This window comes from Oncorhynchus kisutch, unplaced genomic scaffold, assembly GCF_002021735.2.
Source record: "Oncorhynchus kisutch isolate 150728-3 unplaced genomic scaffold, Okis_V2 Okis04b-Okis11a_hom, whole genome shotgun sequence".
Classification (NCBI taxonomy): Eukaryota; Metazoa; Chordata; class Actinopteri; order Salmoniformes; family Salmonidae; genus Oncorhynchus; species Oncorhynchus kisutch.
The window spans coordinates 10,885,394-10,904,524 of NW_022261981.1; the positions used below are offsets into that span (position 1 = coordinate 10,885,394).

The 19,131-nt window shown below is 43.2% G+C and overlaps 1 protein-coding gene across 4 annotated transcripts in view; it reads right to left on the reverse strand.

Annotated features, from left to right (window-relative positions):
• LOC109876547 (ryanodine receptor 2) overlaps positions 1-19,131 on the reverse strand; it is a 276,342-nt gene that overhangs the window by 193,197 nt on the left and 64,014 nt on the right. For all 4 annotated transcript variants that reach the window (XM_031813092.1, XM_031813093.1, XM_031813094.1 and 1 more), the window contains 3 exons: positions 10,404-10,563; positions 3,847-3,933; positions 970-1,196 (listed from right to left, as the gene is read on the reverse strand). In XM_031813092.1, the coding sequence (XP_031668952.1) occupies positions 970-1,196; positions 3,847-3,933; positions 10,404-10,563 (474 nt within the window). The remainder of the gene's footprint in view (positions 1-969; positions 1,197-3,846; positions 3,934-10,403; positions 10,564-19,131) is intronic.

The window sequence follows — 19,131 nt, forward strand, 5'->3', positions numbered from 1 at the left end:
TACGTCATACATCATACATCATACGTTCTGCTATCGTTCACCTTTGTTCACCTTTTCTGCTTTCGTTCCCCTTTTCTGCTATCGTTCCCCTTTTCTGCTATCGTTCACCTTCTCTGCTATCGTTCCCCTTTTCTGCTATCATTCCCCTTTTCTGCTATCATTCCCCTTTTCTGCTATCGTTCCCCTTCTCTGCTATCGTTCTGCTATCGTTCCCCTTCTTTGCTATCGTTCCCCTTTTCTGCTACCGTTCTCCTTTTCTGCTACCGTTCTCCTTTTCTGCTATCGTTCCCCTTTTCTGCTATCGTTCCCCTTCTCTGCTATCATTCCCCTTTTCTGCTATCGTTCCCCTTCTCTGCTATCATTCCCCTTTTCTGCTATCGTTCCCCTTCTCTGCTATCGTTCACCTTCTCTGCTATCGTTCCCCTTCTCTGCTATCGTTCCCCTTTTCTGCTATCGTTCTGCTATCGTTCCCCTTCTTTGCTATCGTTCACCTTCTCTGCTATCGTTCCCCTTCTCTGCTATCGTTCACCTTCTCTGCTATCGTTCACCTTCTCTGCTATCGTTCCCCTTTTCTGCTATCGTTCTGCTATCGTTCCCCTTCTTTGCTATCGCTCACCTTCTCTGCTATCGTTCCCCTTCTCTGCTATCGTTCCCCTTCTCTGCTATCGTTCCCCTTCTCTGCTATCGTTCCCCTTCTCTGCTATCGTTCACCTTCTCTGCTATCGTTCCCCTTCTCTGCTATCGTTCACCTTCTCTGCTATCGTTCCCCTTCTCTGCTATCGTTCCCCTTCTCTGCTATCGTTCCCCTTTTCTGCTATCATTCACCTTCTCTGCAATCGTTAACCGCTGCACTAATTTCTAATAAGACATTTTAAAATCTATAGGTCGTTACATTTTTGACAGATATTGTTGTACTATATTTAAAGCCCTTCCTCACTCCTGACGAGTGGGACAGGGCAGGGTCATCACCTGTTCTCCTCAGGTATATGCAGGGACATGAACTGGAGCGGTTCAGAGCAGGTGACCAGCCATCCATGGCGGTCGTTGACCCGGGATACGTCCACCTTGAGGAAGTGGTTGGGTACCCTGCTCCACAGCACCGGGGTCAGGAACTGGACATGCAGCCTGGGAGGACACTGGGGACAGGAGTTCCTCCTCTCACTCTTAAACAGTCCCGCTGACAGGGGCATGACGTTCTAGTAACATAGAAACAGACAGGGTTAGGGTTAGGTTCTGGGAGGGGACAGGAGTTCCTCCTCTCACTCTTAAACAGTCCCGCTGACAGGGGCATGACATTCTAGTGACATAGAAGGGTTGTGGGTTAGGGACCTAATTCACTTCATCACTCTTTCAAAGGTCAAACTACGGCTTTACATAACTGTACCTCCTACAAAAAGTGCCGATCGATAAATACTTGGATTGAAACATACAACAGGCTTTACAGTCCTGGAGCTACTGTAGAGATCAGAGTCCTGGAGCTACTGTAGAGGTCAGAGTCCTGGAGCTACTGTAGAGGTCAGAGTCCTGGAGCTACTGTAGAGGTCAGAGTCCTGGAGCTACTGTAGAGGTCAGAGTCCTGGAGCTACTGTAGAGGTCAGAGTCCTGGAGCTACTGTAGAGGTCAGAGTCCTGGAGCTACTGTAGAGATCAGAGTCCTGGAGCTACTGTAGAGATCAGAGTCCTGGAGCTACTGTAGAGATCAGAGTCCTGGAGCTACTGTAGAGGTCAGAGTCCTGGAGCTACTGTAGAGGTCAGAGTCCTGGAGCTACTGTAGAGATCAGAGTCCTGGAGCTACTGTAGAGATCAGAGTCCTGGAGCTACTGTAGAGATCAGAGTCCTGGAGCTACTGTAGAGGTCAGAGTCCTGGAGCTACTGTAGAGATCAGAGTCCTGGAGCTACTGTAGAGATCAGAGTCCTGGAGCTACTGTAGAGATCAGAGTCCTGGAGCTACTGTAGAGATCAGAGTCCTGGAGCTACTGTAGAGGTCAGAGTCCTGGAGCTACTGTAGAGGTCAGAGTCCTGGAGCTACTGTAGAGATCAGAGTCCTGGAGCTACTGTAGAGATCAGAGTCCTGGAGCTACTGTAGAGATCAGAGTCCTGGAGCTACTGTAGAGATCAGAGTCCTGGAGCTACTGTAGAGATCAGAGTCCTGGAGCTACTGTAGAGGTCAGAGTCCTGGAGCTACTGTAGAGGTCAGAGTCCTGGAGCTACTGTAGAGGTCAGAGTCCTGGAGCTACTGTAGAGGTCAGAGTCCTGGAGCTACTGTAGAGGTCAGAGTCCTGGAGCTACTGTAGAGGTCAGAGTCCTGGAGCTACTGTAGAGGTCAGAGTCCTGGAGCTACTGTAGAGATCAGAGTCCTGGAGCTACTGTAGAGGTCAGAGTCCTGGAGCTACTGTAGAGGTCAGAGTCCTGGAGCTACTGTAGAGATCAGAGTCCTGGAGCTACTGTAGAGATCAGAGTCCTGGAGCTACTGTAGAGATCAGAGTCCTGGAGCTACTGTAGAGGTCAGAGTCCTGGAGCTACTGCAGAGGTCTGTAGAGTCCCACAGAGACAGGAGCGTTGTGGGTGACCTATCCTTAGTGTGTGGTTTAAAGAATAACCTGATCTGATGCAGAGACAGGTACGTGAAGTACACAGAGGTCTCATCAGTGGTGCTCCGACCAAAGAAAGCCATTCAGAGGCCTACAGAGAGAGACAAACCTCATAACTTTTCACAGCCAGTGGAGACAGCTCCACGTTGACTTTTCCCAGGCAGCCCATATCTGAGCCCTATTTGTGGCTGCCTGCTCTCCATCCTGTCAGTACAGAGCCGTATAGTGTGTCCTGTTCCTCCTGCTCTCCATCCTGTCAGTACAGAGCCGTATAGTGTGTCCTGTCCCTCCCTCCTGCTCTCCATCCTGTCAGTACAGAGCCGTATAGTGTGTCCTGTTCCTCCCTCCTGCTCTCCATCCTGTCAGTACAGAGCCGTATAGTGTGTCCTGTTCCTCCCTCCTGCTCTCCAGCCTGTCAGTACAGAGCCGTATAGTGTGTCCTGTTCCTCCCTCCTGCTCTCCATCCTGTCAGTACAGAGCCGTATAGTGTGTCCTGTTCCTCCCTCCTGCTCTCCATCCTGTCAGTACAGAGCCGTATAGTGTGTCCTGATCCTCCCTTCTGCTCTCCATCCTGTCAGTACAGAGCCGTATAGTGTGTCCTGTTCCTCCCTCCTGCTCTCCAGCCTGTCAGTACAGAGCCGTATAGTGTGTCCTGTTCCTCCCTCCTGCTCTCCATCCTGTCAGTACAGAGCCGTATAGTGTGTCCTGATCCTCCCTTCTGCTCTCCATCCTGTCAGTACAGAGCCGTATAGTGTGTCCTGTCCCTCCCTCCTGCTCTCCATCCTGTCAGTACAGAGCCGTATAGTGTGTCCTGTCCCTCCCTCCTGCTCTCCATCCTGTCAGTACAGAGCCGTATAGTGTGTCCTGTTCCTCCCTCCTGCTCTCCATCCTGTCAGTACAGAGCCGTATAGTGTGTCCTGATCCTCCCTTCTGCTCTCCATCCTGTCAGTACAGAGCCGTATAGTGTGTCCTGTCCCTCCCTCCTGCTCTCCATCCTGTCAGTACAGAGCCGTATAGTGTGTCCTGTCCCTCCCTCCTGCTCTCCATCCTGTCAGTACAGAGCCGTATAGTGTGTCCTGTCCCTCCCTCCTGCTCTCCATCCTGTCAGTACAGAGCCGTATAGTGTGTCCTGTCCCTCCCTCCTGCTCTCCATCCTGTCAGTACAGAGCCGTATAGTGTGTCCTGTCCCTCCCTCCTGCTCTCCAGCCTGTCAGTACAGAGCCGTATAGTGTGTCCTGTCCCTCCCTCCTGCTCACCTTAATATGTCCTAGTTCAAACTGAAAGATGCTGGGGCTGGTGGCCTGAGCGAACACAGCAGGGAACAGCTTGGTACTGGGCTCCACCTGCAGAGAGAGAACACAGAGACACAGCTATTAAAACACAGGATATGGACAAATCACACCCTATTCCCTATATAGAACACTACTGTTGACCAGAGCCCTATTCCCTATATAGAACACTACTTTAGACCAGAGCCCTATTCCCTATATAGACCACTACTGTTGACCAGGGCCCTATTCCCTATATAGAACACTACTGTTGACCAGAGCCCTATTCCCTATATAGAACACTACTTTAGACCAGAGCCCTATTCCCTATATAGAATACTACTTTAGACCAGAGCACTATTCCCTATATAGACCACTACTGTTGACCAGAGCCCTATTCCCTATATATAACACTACTTTAGACCAGAGCACTATTCCCTATATAGACCACTACTGTTGACCAGAGCCCTATTCCCTATATATAACACTACTTTAGACCAGAGCACTATTCCCTATATAGAACACTACTTTAGACCAGAGCACTATTCCCTATATAGACCACTACTGTTGACCAGAGCACTATTCCCTATATAGAACACTACTGTTGACCAGAGCCCTATTCCCTATATAGAGCACTACTGTTGACCAGAGCCCCATTCCCTATATAGAGCACTACTGTTGACCAGAGCCCTATTCCCTATATAGACCACTACTGTTGACCAGGGCCCTATTCCCTATATAGAACACTACTGTTGACCAGAGCCCTATTCCCTATATAGAACACTACTTTAGACCAGAGCCCTATTCCCTATATAGAATACTACTTTAGACCAGAGCACTATTCCCTATATAGACCACTACTGTTGACCAGAGCCCTATTCCCTATATATAACACTACTTTAGACCAGAGCACTATTCCCTATATAGACCACTACTGTTGACCAGAGCCCTATTCCCTATATATAACACTACTTTAGACCAGAGCACTATTCCCTATATAGAACACTACTTTAGACCAGAGCACTATTCCCTATATAGACCACTACTGTTGACCAGAGCACTATTCCCTATATAGAACACTACTGTTGACCAGAGCCCTATTCCCTATATAGAGCACTACTGTTGACCAGAGCCCCATTCCCTATATAGAGCACTACTGTTGACCAGAGCCCTATTCCCTATATAGAACACTACTGTTGACCAGAGCCCTATTCCCTATATAGAACACTACTGTTGACCAGAGCCCTATTCCCTATATAGTACACTACTGTTGACCAGAGCCCTATTCCCTATATAGAACACTACTGTTGACCAGAGCCCTATGGCACCCTATTCCCTATATAGAACACTACTGTTGACCAGGGCCCTATTCCCTATATAGAACACTACTGTTGACCAGGGCCCTATTCCCTATATAGAACACTACTTTTGACCAGGGCCCAATGTCAGAATAATAGTAGAGAGAACAATTTATTTCAGATTTGATTTCTTTCATCACATTCCCAGTGGGTCAGAAGTATACATGCACTCAATTAGTATTTGGTAGCATTGCCCTTAAATTGATGGACTTTATCGAACAAATCAAACATTTATTGTGGAACTGGGATTCCTGGGAGTGCATTCTGATGAAGATCATCAAAGATAAGTGAAAGTTTATAATGCTATTTCTGACTTCTGTTGATTGCACAACATGGCGGATATCTGTTTGGCTGTTTTGTTGTCTGAGCGCTGTACTCAGATTATTGCATGCTTTTTCGGTAAAGCTTTTTTGAAATCTGACACAAGAAGAAGGAGAAGTTTATCTAAAGTTCAATGTTGTACACTTGTATTTCTCTAAATTGATGTGGCTCTCTGCAAAATCACTGGATGTTTTGGAACTACTGAACATAACGCCATTTTATCTCTATTTCTGCTTTTTGTGACTCCTCTCTTTGGCTGGACAAATGGCTGTGTTTTTCTGTGACTAGGCTCTGACCTAACATAATCGTTTGGTGTGCTTTCGCCATAAAGCTTTTTGAAATCAGAAACTGTGGCTGGATTAACGAGAAGTTTATCTTTAAAATGCTGTAAAATACTTGTATGCTTGAGGAATTTTAATTATGAGATTTTTGTGGTTTTGAATTTGGCGCCCTGCACTTTCACTGGCTGTTGTTGAGGCGGGCTACTGTCCCGAATATCCCAGAAAGGGTGGCTACTTTGAAGAATCTCAAATATAAAATATATTTTTGATTTGTTTAACACTTTCTTGGTTACTACATGATTCCATATGTGTTATTTCATAGTTTTGATGTCTTCACTATTATTCTACAATGTAGAAAATAGTAAAAATAAAGAAAAACCCTTGAATGAGTAGGTGTGTCCAAACTTTTCACTTGTACTGTACACACGGTCAACATTGTCAACACATTAACAGTTGAAGTCAGAATTTTACATACACCTTAGCCAAATACATTTAAAGTTTTTCACAATTCCTGACATTTAATCCTGTTTTAGGTCAGTTAGGATCACCACTTTGTTTTAAGAATGTGAAATGTCCGAAAAATATTAGAGAGAACGTATTATTTCACAACATGATGCTCTCACCCGCGTGCTTCACAGTTGGGAGGGTGTTCTTCGGCTTGCAAGCCTCCCCCTTTTTCTTCCAAACATAACGATGGTCATTATGGCCAAACAGTTATATTTCTGTTTCATCAGACCAGAGTACATTTCTCCAAAAAGTACGATCTTTGTCCCCATGTGCAGTTGCAAAACGTAGTCTGGCTTTTTTATGGCGGTTTTGGAGCAGTGGATTCTTCCTTGCTGAGCAGCCTTTCAGGTTATATCGATATAGGACTCGTTCTACTGTGGATATAGATACTTTTGTACCTGTTCCCCCAGCATCTTCACAAGGTCCTTTTTCTGTTGTTCTGGGATTGATTTGCACTTTTCACAACAAGTTTGTATGATGGCAATTTGCATATACTCCAGAATGTTATGAAGAGTGATCAGATGAATTGCAATTAATTGCAAAGTCCCTCTTTGCCATGCAAATGAACTGAATCCCCCAAAAACATTTCCACTGCATTTCAGCCCTGCCACAAAAGGACCAGCTGACATCATGTCAGTGATTCTCTCGTTAACACAGGTGTGAGTTCTGACGAGGACAAGGCTGGAGATCACTCTGTCATGCTGATTGAGTTCAAATAACAGACTGGAAGCTTCAAAAGGAGGGTGGTGCTTGGAATCATTGTTCTTCCTCTGTCAACCATGGTTACCTGCAAGGAAACACGTGCTATCATCATTGCTTTGCACAAAAAGTCCTTCATAGGCAAGGATATTGCTGCCAGTAAGATTGCACCTAAATCAACCATTTATCAGATCACCAAGAACTTAAAGGAGAGCGGTTCAATTGTTGTGAAGAAGGCTTCAGGGCGCCCAAGAAAGCCCCAGGACCGTCTCCTAAAGTTGATTCAGCTGCGGGATCGGGGCACCCCCAGTACAGAGCTTGTTCAGGAATGGCAGCAGGCAGGTGTGAGTGCATCTGCACGCACAGTGAGGCGAAGACATTTGGAGGATGGCCTGGTGTCAAGAAGGGCAGCAAAGAAGAACCATCTTCTCTCCAGGAAAAACATCAGGGACAGACTGATATTCTGCAAAAGGTACAGATATTGAACTGCTGAGGACTGGGGTAAAGTCGTTTTCTCTTATGAATCTCCTTTCCGATTGTTTGGGGCATCCGGTAAAAAGCTTGTCCGGAGAAGACAAGGTGAGCACTACCATCAGTCCTGTGTCATGCCAACAGTAAAGCATCCTGAGACCATTCATGTGTGGGGTTGCTTCTCAGCCAAGGGAGTGGGGTTCACTCACAATTTTGCCTAAGAACACAGCCATGAAAAATAATGGTACCAACACATCCTCCGAGAGCAACTTCTCCCAACCATCCAGGAACAGTTTGGTGACGAACAATGCCTTTTCCAGCATGATGGAGCACCTTGCCATAAAGCAATAGTGATAACTAAGTGGCTCGAGGAACAAAACATCAATATTTTGGGTCCATCGTCAGGAAACTCCCCAGACCTTAAACCCATTGAGAACTTGTGGTCAATCCTCAAGAGGCAGGTGGACAAACAAAAACCCACAAATTCTGACAAACTCCAAACATTGATTATGCAAGAATGGGCTGCCATCAGTCAGGATGTGGCCCAGAAGTTAATTGACATCATGCCAGGGTGGATTGCAGAGGTTCTGAAAAATAAGGGTCAACACTGCAAATAGTGACTCTTTGCATCAACTTCATGTAAATGTCAATAAAAGCCTTTGACACTTATGAAATGCCTGTAATTATACTTCAGTATTCATAGTAACATCTGACAAAAATATCTAAAGACTCTGAAGCAGAAAACTTTGTGAAAATTATATTTGTGTCATTCTCAAAACCTTTGGCTACGACTGTACATGGTCAACATTGTCAGCAAGGAGTGTCTGCTAAATGACTCACTGACTGTAAGTGACTCTGGATCAGAGCGTCTGCTAAATGACTCACTGACTGTAAGTGACTCTGGATCAGTCTGCTAAATGACTCACTGACTGTAAGTGACTCTGGATCAGAGCGTCTGCTAAATGACTCACTGACTGTAAGTGACTCTGGATCAGAGCGTCTGCTAAATGACTCCCTGACTGTAAGTGACTCTGGATCAGAGTGTCTGCTAAATGACTCACTGACTGTAAGTGACTCTGGATCAGAGCGTCTGCTAAATGACTCACTGACTCTGGATCAGAGCATCTGCTAAATGACTCACTGACTGTAAGTGACTCTGGATCAGAGCGTCTGCTAAATGACTCACTGACTGTAAGTGACTCTGGATCAGAGCGTCTGCTAAATGACTCACTGACTGTAAGTGACTCTGGATCAGAGCGTCTGCTAAATGACTCACTGACTGTAAGTGACTCTGGATCAGAGCGTCTGCTAAATGACTCCCTGACTGTAAGTGACTCTGGATCAGAGTGTCTGCTAAATGACTCACTGACTGTAAGTGACTCTGGATCAGAGCGTCTGCTAAATGACTCACTGACTGTAAGTGACTCTGGATCAGAGCGTCTGCTAAATGACTCACTGACTGTAAGTGACTCTGGATCAGAGCGTCTGCTAAATGACTCACTGACTGTAAGTGACTCTGGATCAGAGCGTCTGCTAAATGACTCACTGACTGTAAGTGACTCTGGATCAGAGCGTCTGCTAAATGACTCACTGACTGTAAGTGACTCTGGATCAGAGCGTCTGCTAAATGACTCACTGACTGTAAGTGACTCTGGATCAGAGCGTCTGCTAAATGACTCACTGACTGTAAGTGACTCTGGATCAGAGCGTCTGCTAAATGACTCACTGACTGTAAGTGACTCTGGATCAGAGCGTCTGCTAAATGACTCACTGACTGTAAGTGACTCTGGATCAGAGCGTCTGCTAAATGACTCCCTGACTGTAAGTGACTCTGGATCAGAGCGTCTGCTAAATGACTCACTGACTGTAAGTGACTCTGGATCAGAGCGTCTGCTAAATGACTCCCAGACTGTAAGTGACTCTGGATCAGAGCGTCTGCTAAATGACTCACTGACTGTAAGTGACTCTGGATCAGAGCGTCTGCTAAATGACTCACTGACTGTAAGTGACTCTGGATCAGAGCGTCTGCTAAATGACTCACTGACTGTAAGTGACTCTGGATCAGAGCGTCTGCTAAATGACTCCCTGACTGTAAGTGACTCTGGATCAGAGCGTCTGCTAAATGACTCACTGACTGTAAGTGACTCTGGATCAGAGCGTCTGCTAAATGACTCCCTGACTGTAAGTGACTCTGGATCAGAGCGTCTGCTAAATGACTCACTGACTGTAAGTGACTCTGGATCAGAGCGTCTGCTAAATGACTCACTGACTGTAAGTGACTCTGGATCAGAGCGTCTGCTAAATGACTCACTGACTGTAAGTGACTCTGGATCAGAGCGTCTGCTAAATGACTCACTGACTGTAAGTGACTCTGGATCAGACCGTCTGCTAAATGACTCCCTGACTGTAAGTGACTCTGGATCAGAGCGTCTGCTAAATGACTCACTGACTGTAAGTGACTCTGGATCAGAGCGTCTGCTAAATGACTCACTGACTGTAAGTGACTCTGGATCAGAGCGTCTGCTAAATGACTCACTGACTGTAAGTGACTCTGGATCAGAGCGTCTGCTAAATGACTCCCTGACTGTAAGTGACTCTGGATCAGAGCGTCTGCTAAATGACTCACTGACTGTAAGTGACTCTGGATCAGAGCGTCTGCTAAATGACTCACTGACTGTAAGTGACTCTGGATCAGAGCGTCTGCTAAATGACTCACTGACTGTAAGTGACTCTGGATCAGAGCGTCTGCTAAATGACTCACTGACTATAAGTGACTCTGGATCAGACCGTCTGCTAAATGACTCACTGACTGTAAGTGACTCTGGATCAGACCGTCTGCTAAATGAATATAATGTCAATGTAGCAATAGGAGGTTGATGACCATGTGGTAACAGCGCTGTGTCGCCACCTGGTAGTATGTGCTGAGCTCCTTCCCGTTGGCAGTGAAGGTTAGCAGTCCGTTAACTGTGTCCACCAGACATCCAATCTCCAGACCGTTGTTGTTCCGACCCTGACCAGGACTCGTACTCTCTCCAGCCCACACCATGTAGCAGTTACTACGCTTGATGCTATAGACAGAGACAGAGACAGTAGTTACTACGCTTGATGCTATAGACAGAGACAGAGACAGTAGTTACTACTCTTGATGCTATAGACAGAGACAGAGACAGTAGTTACTACGCTTGATGCTATAGACAGAGACAGTAGTTACTATACTTGATGCTATAGACAGAGACAGTAGTTACTACTCTTGATGATATAGACAGAGACAGTAGTTACTACGCTTGATGCTATAGATAGAGACAGAGACAGTAGTGACTACACTTGATACTATAGACAGAGACAGTAGTTACTACACTTGATACTATAGACAGAGACAGTAGTTACTACGCTTGATGCTATAGACAGAGACAGAGACAGTAGTTACTACGCTTGATGCTATAGACAGAGACAGAGACAGCAGTTACTTCGCTTGATGCTATAAACAGAGACAGTAGTTACTATGCTTGATGCTATAGACAGAGACAGTAGTTACTACGCTTGATACTATAGACAGAGACAGTAGTTACTACGCTTGATACTATAGACAGAGACAGTAGTTACTACCCTTGATGCTATAGACAGAGACAGTAGTTACTACGCTTGATGCTATAGACAGAGACAGAGACAGTAGTTACTACGCTTGATACTATAGACAGAGACAGAGACAGTAGTTACTACGCTAGATGCTATAAACAGAGACAGAGACAGTAGTTACTACGCTTGAAACTATAGACAGAGACAGAGACAGTAGTTACTACGCTTGATGCTATAGACAGAGACAGTAGTTACTACGCTTGATGCTATAGACAGAGACAGTAGTTACTACGCTTGATGCTATAGACAGAGACAGAGACAGTAGTTACTACGCTTGATGCTATAGACAGAGACAGTAGTTACTATGCTTGATACTATAGACAGAGACAGTAGTTACTATGCTTGATGCTATAGACAGAGACAGCAGTTACTACACTTGATGCTATAGACAGAGACAGTAGTTACTACGCTTGATGATATAGACAGAGACAGTAGTTACTACGCTTGATGCTATAGACAGAGACAGTAGTTACTACACTTGATGTTATAGACAGATACAGCAGTTACTACGCTTGATGCTATAGACAGAGACAGCAGTTACTACGCTTGATACTATAGACAGAGACAGAGACAGTAGTTACTACACTTGATGCTATAGACAGACACAGTAGTTACTACACTTGATGCTATAGACAGAGACAGTAGTTACTACACTTGATGCTATAGACAGAGACAGTAGTTACTATGCTTGATGCTATAGACAGAGACAGTAGTTACTACGCTTGATGCTATAGACAGAGACAGTAGTTACTACGCTTGATGCTATAGATAGAGACAGAGACAGTAGTGACTACACTTGATACTATAGACAGAGACAGTAGTTACTACACTTGATACTATAGACAGAGACAGTAGTTACTACGCTTGATGCTATAGACAGAGACAGAGACAGTAGTTACTACGCTTGATGCTATAGACAGAGACAGAGACAGCAGTTACTTCGCTTGATGCTATAAACAGAGACAGTAGTTACTATGCTTGATGCTATAGACAGAGACAGTAGTTACTACGCTTGATACTATAGACAGAGACAGTAGTTACTACGCTTGATACTATAGACAGAGACAGTAGTTACTACCCTTGATGCTATAGACAGAGACAGTAGTTACTACGCTTGATGCTATAGACAGAGACAGAGACAGTAGTTACTACGCTTGATACTATAGACAGAGACAGAGACAGTAGTTACTACGCTAGATGCTATAAACAGAGACAGAGACAGTAGTTACTACGCTTGAAACTATAGACAGAGACAGAGACAGTAGTTACTACGCTTGATGCTATAGACAGAGACAGTAGTTACTACGCTTGATGCTATAGACAGAGACAGTAGTTACTACGCTTGATGCTATAGACAGAGACAGAGACAGTAGTTACTACGCTTGATGCTATAGACAGAGACAGTAGTTACTATGCTTGATACTATAGACAGAGACAGTAGTTACTATGCTTGATGCTATAGACAGAGACAGCAGTTACTACACTTGATGCTATAGACAGAGACAGTAGTTACTACGCTTGATGATATAGACAGAGACAGTAGTTACTACGCTTGATGCTATAGACAGAGACAGTAGTTACTACACTTGATGTTATAGACAGATACAGCAGTTACTACGCTTGATGCTATAGACAGAGACAGCAGTTACTACGCTTGATACTATAGACAGAGACAGAGACAGTAGTTACTACACTTGATGCTATAGACAGAGACAGTAGTTACTACGCTTGATGATTTGATGCTATAGACAGAGACAGTAGTTACTACGCTTGATGCTATAGACAGAGACAGTAGTTACTACACTTGATGTTATAGACAGATACAGCAGTTACTACGCTTGATGCTATAGACAGAGACAGTAGTTACTACGCTTGATGCTATAGACAGAGACAGAGACAGTAGTTACTACGCTTGATGCTATAGACAGAGACAGAGACAGCAGTTACTTCGCTTGATGCTATAAACAGAGACAGTAGTTACTATGCTTGATGCTATAGACAGAGACAGTAGTTACTACGCTTGATACTATAGACAGAGACAGTAGTTACTACGCTTGATACTATAGACAGAGACAGTAGTTACTACCCTTGATGCTATAGACAGAGACAGTAGTTACTACGCTTGATGCTATAGACAGAGACAGAGACAGTAGTTACTACGCTTGATACTATAGACAGAGACAGAGACAGTAGTTACTACGCTAGATGCTATAAACAGAGACAGAGACAGTAGTTACTACGCTTGAAACTATAGACAGAGACAGAGACAGTAGTTACTACGCTTGATGCTATAGACAGAGACAGTAGTTACTACGCTTGATGCTATAGACAGAGACAGTAGTTACTACGCTTGATGCTATAGACAGAGACAGAGACAGTAGTTACTACGCTTGATGCTATAGACAGAGACAGTAGTTACTATGCTTGATACTATAGACAGAGACAGTAGTTACTATGCTTGATGCTATAGACAGAGACAGCAGTTACTACACTTGATGCTATAGACAGAGACAGTAGTTACTACGCTTGATGATATAGACAGAGACAGTAGTTACTACGCTTGATGCTATAGACAGAGACAGTAGTTACTACACTTGATGTTATAGACAGATACAGCAGTTACTACGCTTGATGCTATAGACAGAGACAGCAGTTACTACGCTTGATACTATAGACAGAGACAGAGACAGTAGTTACTACACTTGATGCTATAGACAGACACAGTAGTTACTACACTTGATGCTATAGACAGAGACAGTAGTTACTACACTTGATGCTATAGACAGAGACAGTAGTTACTATGCTTGATGCTATAGACAGAGACAGTAGTTACTACGCTTGATGCTATAGACAGAGACAGTAGTTACTACGCTTGATGCTATAGATAGAGACAGAGACAGTAGTGACTACACTTGATACTATAGACAGAGACAGTAGTTACTACACTTGATACTATAGACAGAGACAGTAGTTACTACGCTTGATGCTATAGACAGAGACAGAGACAGTAGTTACTACGCTTGATGCTATAGACAGAGACAGAGACAGCAGTTACTTCGCTTGATGCTATAAACAGAGACAGTAGTTACTATGCTTGATGCTATAGACAGAGACAGTAGTTACTACGCTTGATACTATAGACAGAGACAGTAGTTACTACGCTTGATACTATAGACAGAGACAGTAGTTACTACCCTTGATGCTATAGACAGAGACAGTAGTTACTACGCTTGATGCTATAGACAGAGACAGAGACAGTAGTTACTACGCTTGATACTATAGACAGAGACAGAGACAGTAGTTACTACGCTAGATGCTATAAACAGAGACAGAGACAGTAGTTACTACGCTTGAAACTATAGACAGAGACAGAGACAGTAGTTACTACGCTTGATGCTATAGACAGAGACAGTAGTTACTACGCTTGATGCTATAGACAGAGACAGTAGTTACTACGCTTGATGCTATAGACAGAGACAGAGACAGTAGTTACTACGCTTGATGCTATAGACAGAGACAGTAGTTACTATGCTTGATACTATAGACAGAGACAGTAGTTACTATGCTTGATGCTATAGACAGAGACAGCAGTTACTACACTTGATGCTATAGACAGAGACAGTAGTTACTACGCTTGATGATATAGACAGAGACAGTAGTTACTACGCTTGATGCTATAGACAGAGACAGTAGTTACTACACTTGATGTTATAGACAGATACAGCAGTTACTACGCTTGATGCTATAGACAGAGACAGCAGTTACTACGCTTGATACTATAGACAGAGACAGAGACAGTAGTTACTACACTTGATGCTATAGACAGACACAGTAGTTACTACACTTGATGATATAGACAGAGACAGTAGTTACTACACTTGATGCTATAGACAGAGACAGTAGTTACTATGCTTGATGCTATAGACAGAGACAGTAGTTACTACGCTTGATGCTATAGACAGAGACAGCAGTTACTACGCTTGATGCTATAGACAGAGACATAGACCGTAGTTACTACACTTGATACTATAGACAGAGACATCAGTTACTACGCTTGATGCTATAGACAGAGACAGCAGTTACAACACTTGATACTATAGACAGAGACAGCAGTTAGTACGCTTGATGCTATAGACAGAGACAGTAGTTACTACACTTGATACTATAGACAGAGACAGTAGTTACTACACTTAATGCTATAGACAGAGACAGCAGTTACTACACTTGATGCTATAGACAGAGACATAGACAGTAGTTACTACACTTGATGCTATAGACAGAGGCAGAGACAGTAGTTACTACGCTTGATGCTATAGACAGAGACAGTAGTTACTATGCTTGATGCTATAGACAGAGACAGTAGTTACTACACTTGATGCTATAGACAGAGACAGTAGTTACTACACTTGATGCTATAGACAGAGACAGTAGTTACTACACTTGATGCTATAGACAGAGACAGAGACAGTAGTTACTACACTTGATGCTATAGACAGAGACAGTAGTTACTACGCTTGATGCTATATACAGAGACAGCAGTTACTACACTTGATACTATAGACAGAGACAGTAGTTACTACACTTGATACTATAGACAGAGACAGTAGTTACTACGCTTGATGCTATAGACAGAGACAGTAGTTACTATGCTTGATGCTATAGACAGAGACAGTAGTTACTACACTTGATACTATAGACAGAGACAGTAGTTACTACGCTTGATGCTATAGACAGAGACAGTAGTTACTACACTTGATACTATAGACAGAGACAGTAGTTACTACACTTGATACTATAGACAGAGACAGTAGTTACTACGCTTGATGCTATAGACAGAGACAGAGACAGTAGTTACTACACTTGATACTATAGACAGAGACAGTAGTTACTACGCTTGATGCTATAGACAGAGACAGTAGTTACTACACTTGATACTATAGACAGAGACAGTAGTTACTACGCTTGATGCTATAGACAGAGACAGTAGTTACTACACTTGATACTATAGACAGAGACAGTAGTTACTACGCTTGATGCTATAGACAGAGACAGTAGTTACTACGCTTGATGCTATAGACAGAGACAGTAGTTACTACACTTGATACTATAGACAGAGACAGTAGTTACTACGCCTGATGCTATAGACAGAGACAGTAGTTACTACGCTTGATGCTATAGACAGAGACAGTAGTTACTACACTTGATACTATAGACAGAGACAGCAGTTACTACGCTTGATGCTATAGACAGAGACATAGACCGTAGTTACTACACTTGATACTATAGACAGAGACATCAGTTACTACGCTTGATGCTATAGACAGAGACAGCAGTTACAACACTTGATACTATAGACAGAGACAGCAGTTAGTACGCTTGATGCTATAGACAGAGACAGTAGTTACTACACTTGATACTATAGACAGAGACAGAGACAGTAGTTACTACGCCTGATGCTATAGACAGAGACAGTAGTTACTACGCTTGATGCTATAGACAGAGACAGCAGTTACTACGCTTGATACTATAGACAGAGACAGAGACAGTAGTTACTACACTTGATGCTATAGACAGACACAGTAGTTACTACACTTGATGCTATAGACAGAGACAGTAGTTACTACACTTGATGCTATAGACAGAGACAGTAGTTACTATGCTTGATGCTATAGACAGAGACAGTAGTTACTACGCTTGATGCTATAGACAGAGACAGCAGTTACTACGCTTGATGCTATAGACAGAGACATAGACCGTAGTTACTACACTTGATACTATAGACAGAGACATCAGTTACTACGCTTGATGCTATAGACAGAGACAGCAGTTACAACACTTGATACTATAGACAGAGACAGCAGTTAGTACGCTTGATGCTATAGACAGAGACAGTAGTTACTACACTTAATGCTATAGACAGAGACATAGACAGCAGTTACTACACTTGATGCTATAGACAGAGACATAGACAGTAGTTACTACACTTGATGCTATAGACAGAGGCAGAGACAGTAGTTACTACGCTTGATGCTATAGACAGAGACAGTAGTTACTATGCTTGATGCTATAGACAGAGACAGTAGTTACTACACTTGATGCTATAGACAGAGACAGTAGTTACTACACTTGATGCTATAGACAGAGACAGTAGTTACTACACTTGATGCTATAGACAGAGACAGAGACAGTAGTTACTACACTTGATGCTATAGACAGAGACAGTAGTTACTACGCTTGATGCTATATACAGAGACAGCAGTTACTACACTTGATACTATAGACAGAGACAGTAGTTACTACACTTGATACTATAGACAGAGACAGTAGTTACTACGCTTGATGCTATAGACAGAGACAGTAGTTACTATGCTTGATGCTATAGACAGAGACAGTAGTTACTACACTTGATACTATAGACAGAGACAGTAGTTACTACGCTTGATGCTATAGACAGAGACAGTAGTTACTACACTTGATACTATAGACAGAGACAGTAGTTACTACACTTGATACTATAGACAGAGACAGTAGTTACTACGCTTGATGCTATAGACAGAGACAGAGACAGTAGTTACTACACTTGATACTATAGACAGAGACAGTAGTTACTACGCTTGATGCTATAGACAGAGACAGTAGTTACTACACTTGATACTATAGACAGAGACAGTAGTTACTACGCTTGATGCTATAGACAGAGACAGTAGTTACTACGCTTGATGCTATAGACAGAGACAGTAGTTACTACACTTGATACTATAGACAGAGACAGTAGTTACTACACTTGATACTATAGACAGAGACAGTAGTTACTACGCTTGATGCTATAGACAGAGACAGAGACAGTAGTTACTACACTTGATACTATAGACAGAGACAGTAGTTACTACGCTTGATGCTATAGACAGAGACAGTAGTTACTACACTTGATACTATAGACAGAGACAGTAGTTACTACGCTTGATGCTATAGACAGAGACAGTAGTTACTACGCTTGATGCTATAGACAGAGACAGTAGTTACTACGCTTGATGCTATAGACAGAGACAGTAGTTACTACACTTGATACTATAGACAGAGACAGTAGTTACTACGCCTGATGCTATAGACAGAGACAGTAGTTACTACGCTTGATGCTATAGACAGAGACAGTAGTTACTACACTTGATACTATAGACAGAGACAGTAGTTACTACACTTGATACTATAGACAGAGACAGTAGTTACTACGCTTGATGCTATAGACAGAGACAGAGACAGTAGTTACTACACTTGATACTATAGACAGAGACAGTAGTTACTACGCTTGATGCTATAGACAGAGACAGTAGTTACTACACTTGATACTATAGACAGAGACAGTAGTTACTACGCTTGATGCTATAGACAGAGACAGTAGTTACTACGCTTGATGCTATAGACAGAGACAGTAGTTACTACGCTTGATACTATAGACAGAGACAGTAGTTACTACGCTTGATGCTATAGACAGAGACAGTAGTTACTACACTTGATACTATAGACAGAGACAGTAGTTACTACACTTGATGCTATAGACAGAGACAGTAGTTACTACACTTGATACTATAGACAGAGACAGTAGTTACTACGCTTGATGCTATAGACAGAGACAGTAGTTACTACACGTGATACTATAGACAGAGACAGTAGTTACTACGCTTGATGCTATAGACAGAGACAGAGACAGTAGTTACTACACTTGATACTATAGACAGAGACAGTAGTTACTACGCTTGATGCTATAGACAGAGACAGTAGTTACTACACTTGATACTATAGACAGAGACAGTATTTACTACGCTTGATACTATAGACAGAGACAGTAGTTACTACACGTGATACTATAGACAGAGACAGTAGTTACTACGCTTGATGCTATAGACAGAGACAGAGACAGTAGTTACTACACTTGATACTATAGACAGAGACAGTAGTTACTACGCTTGATGCTATAGACAGAGACAGTAGTTACTACACTT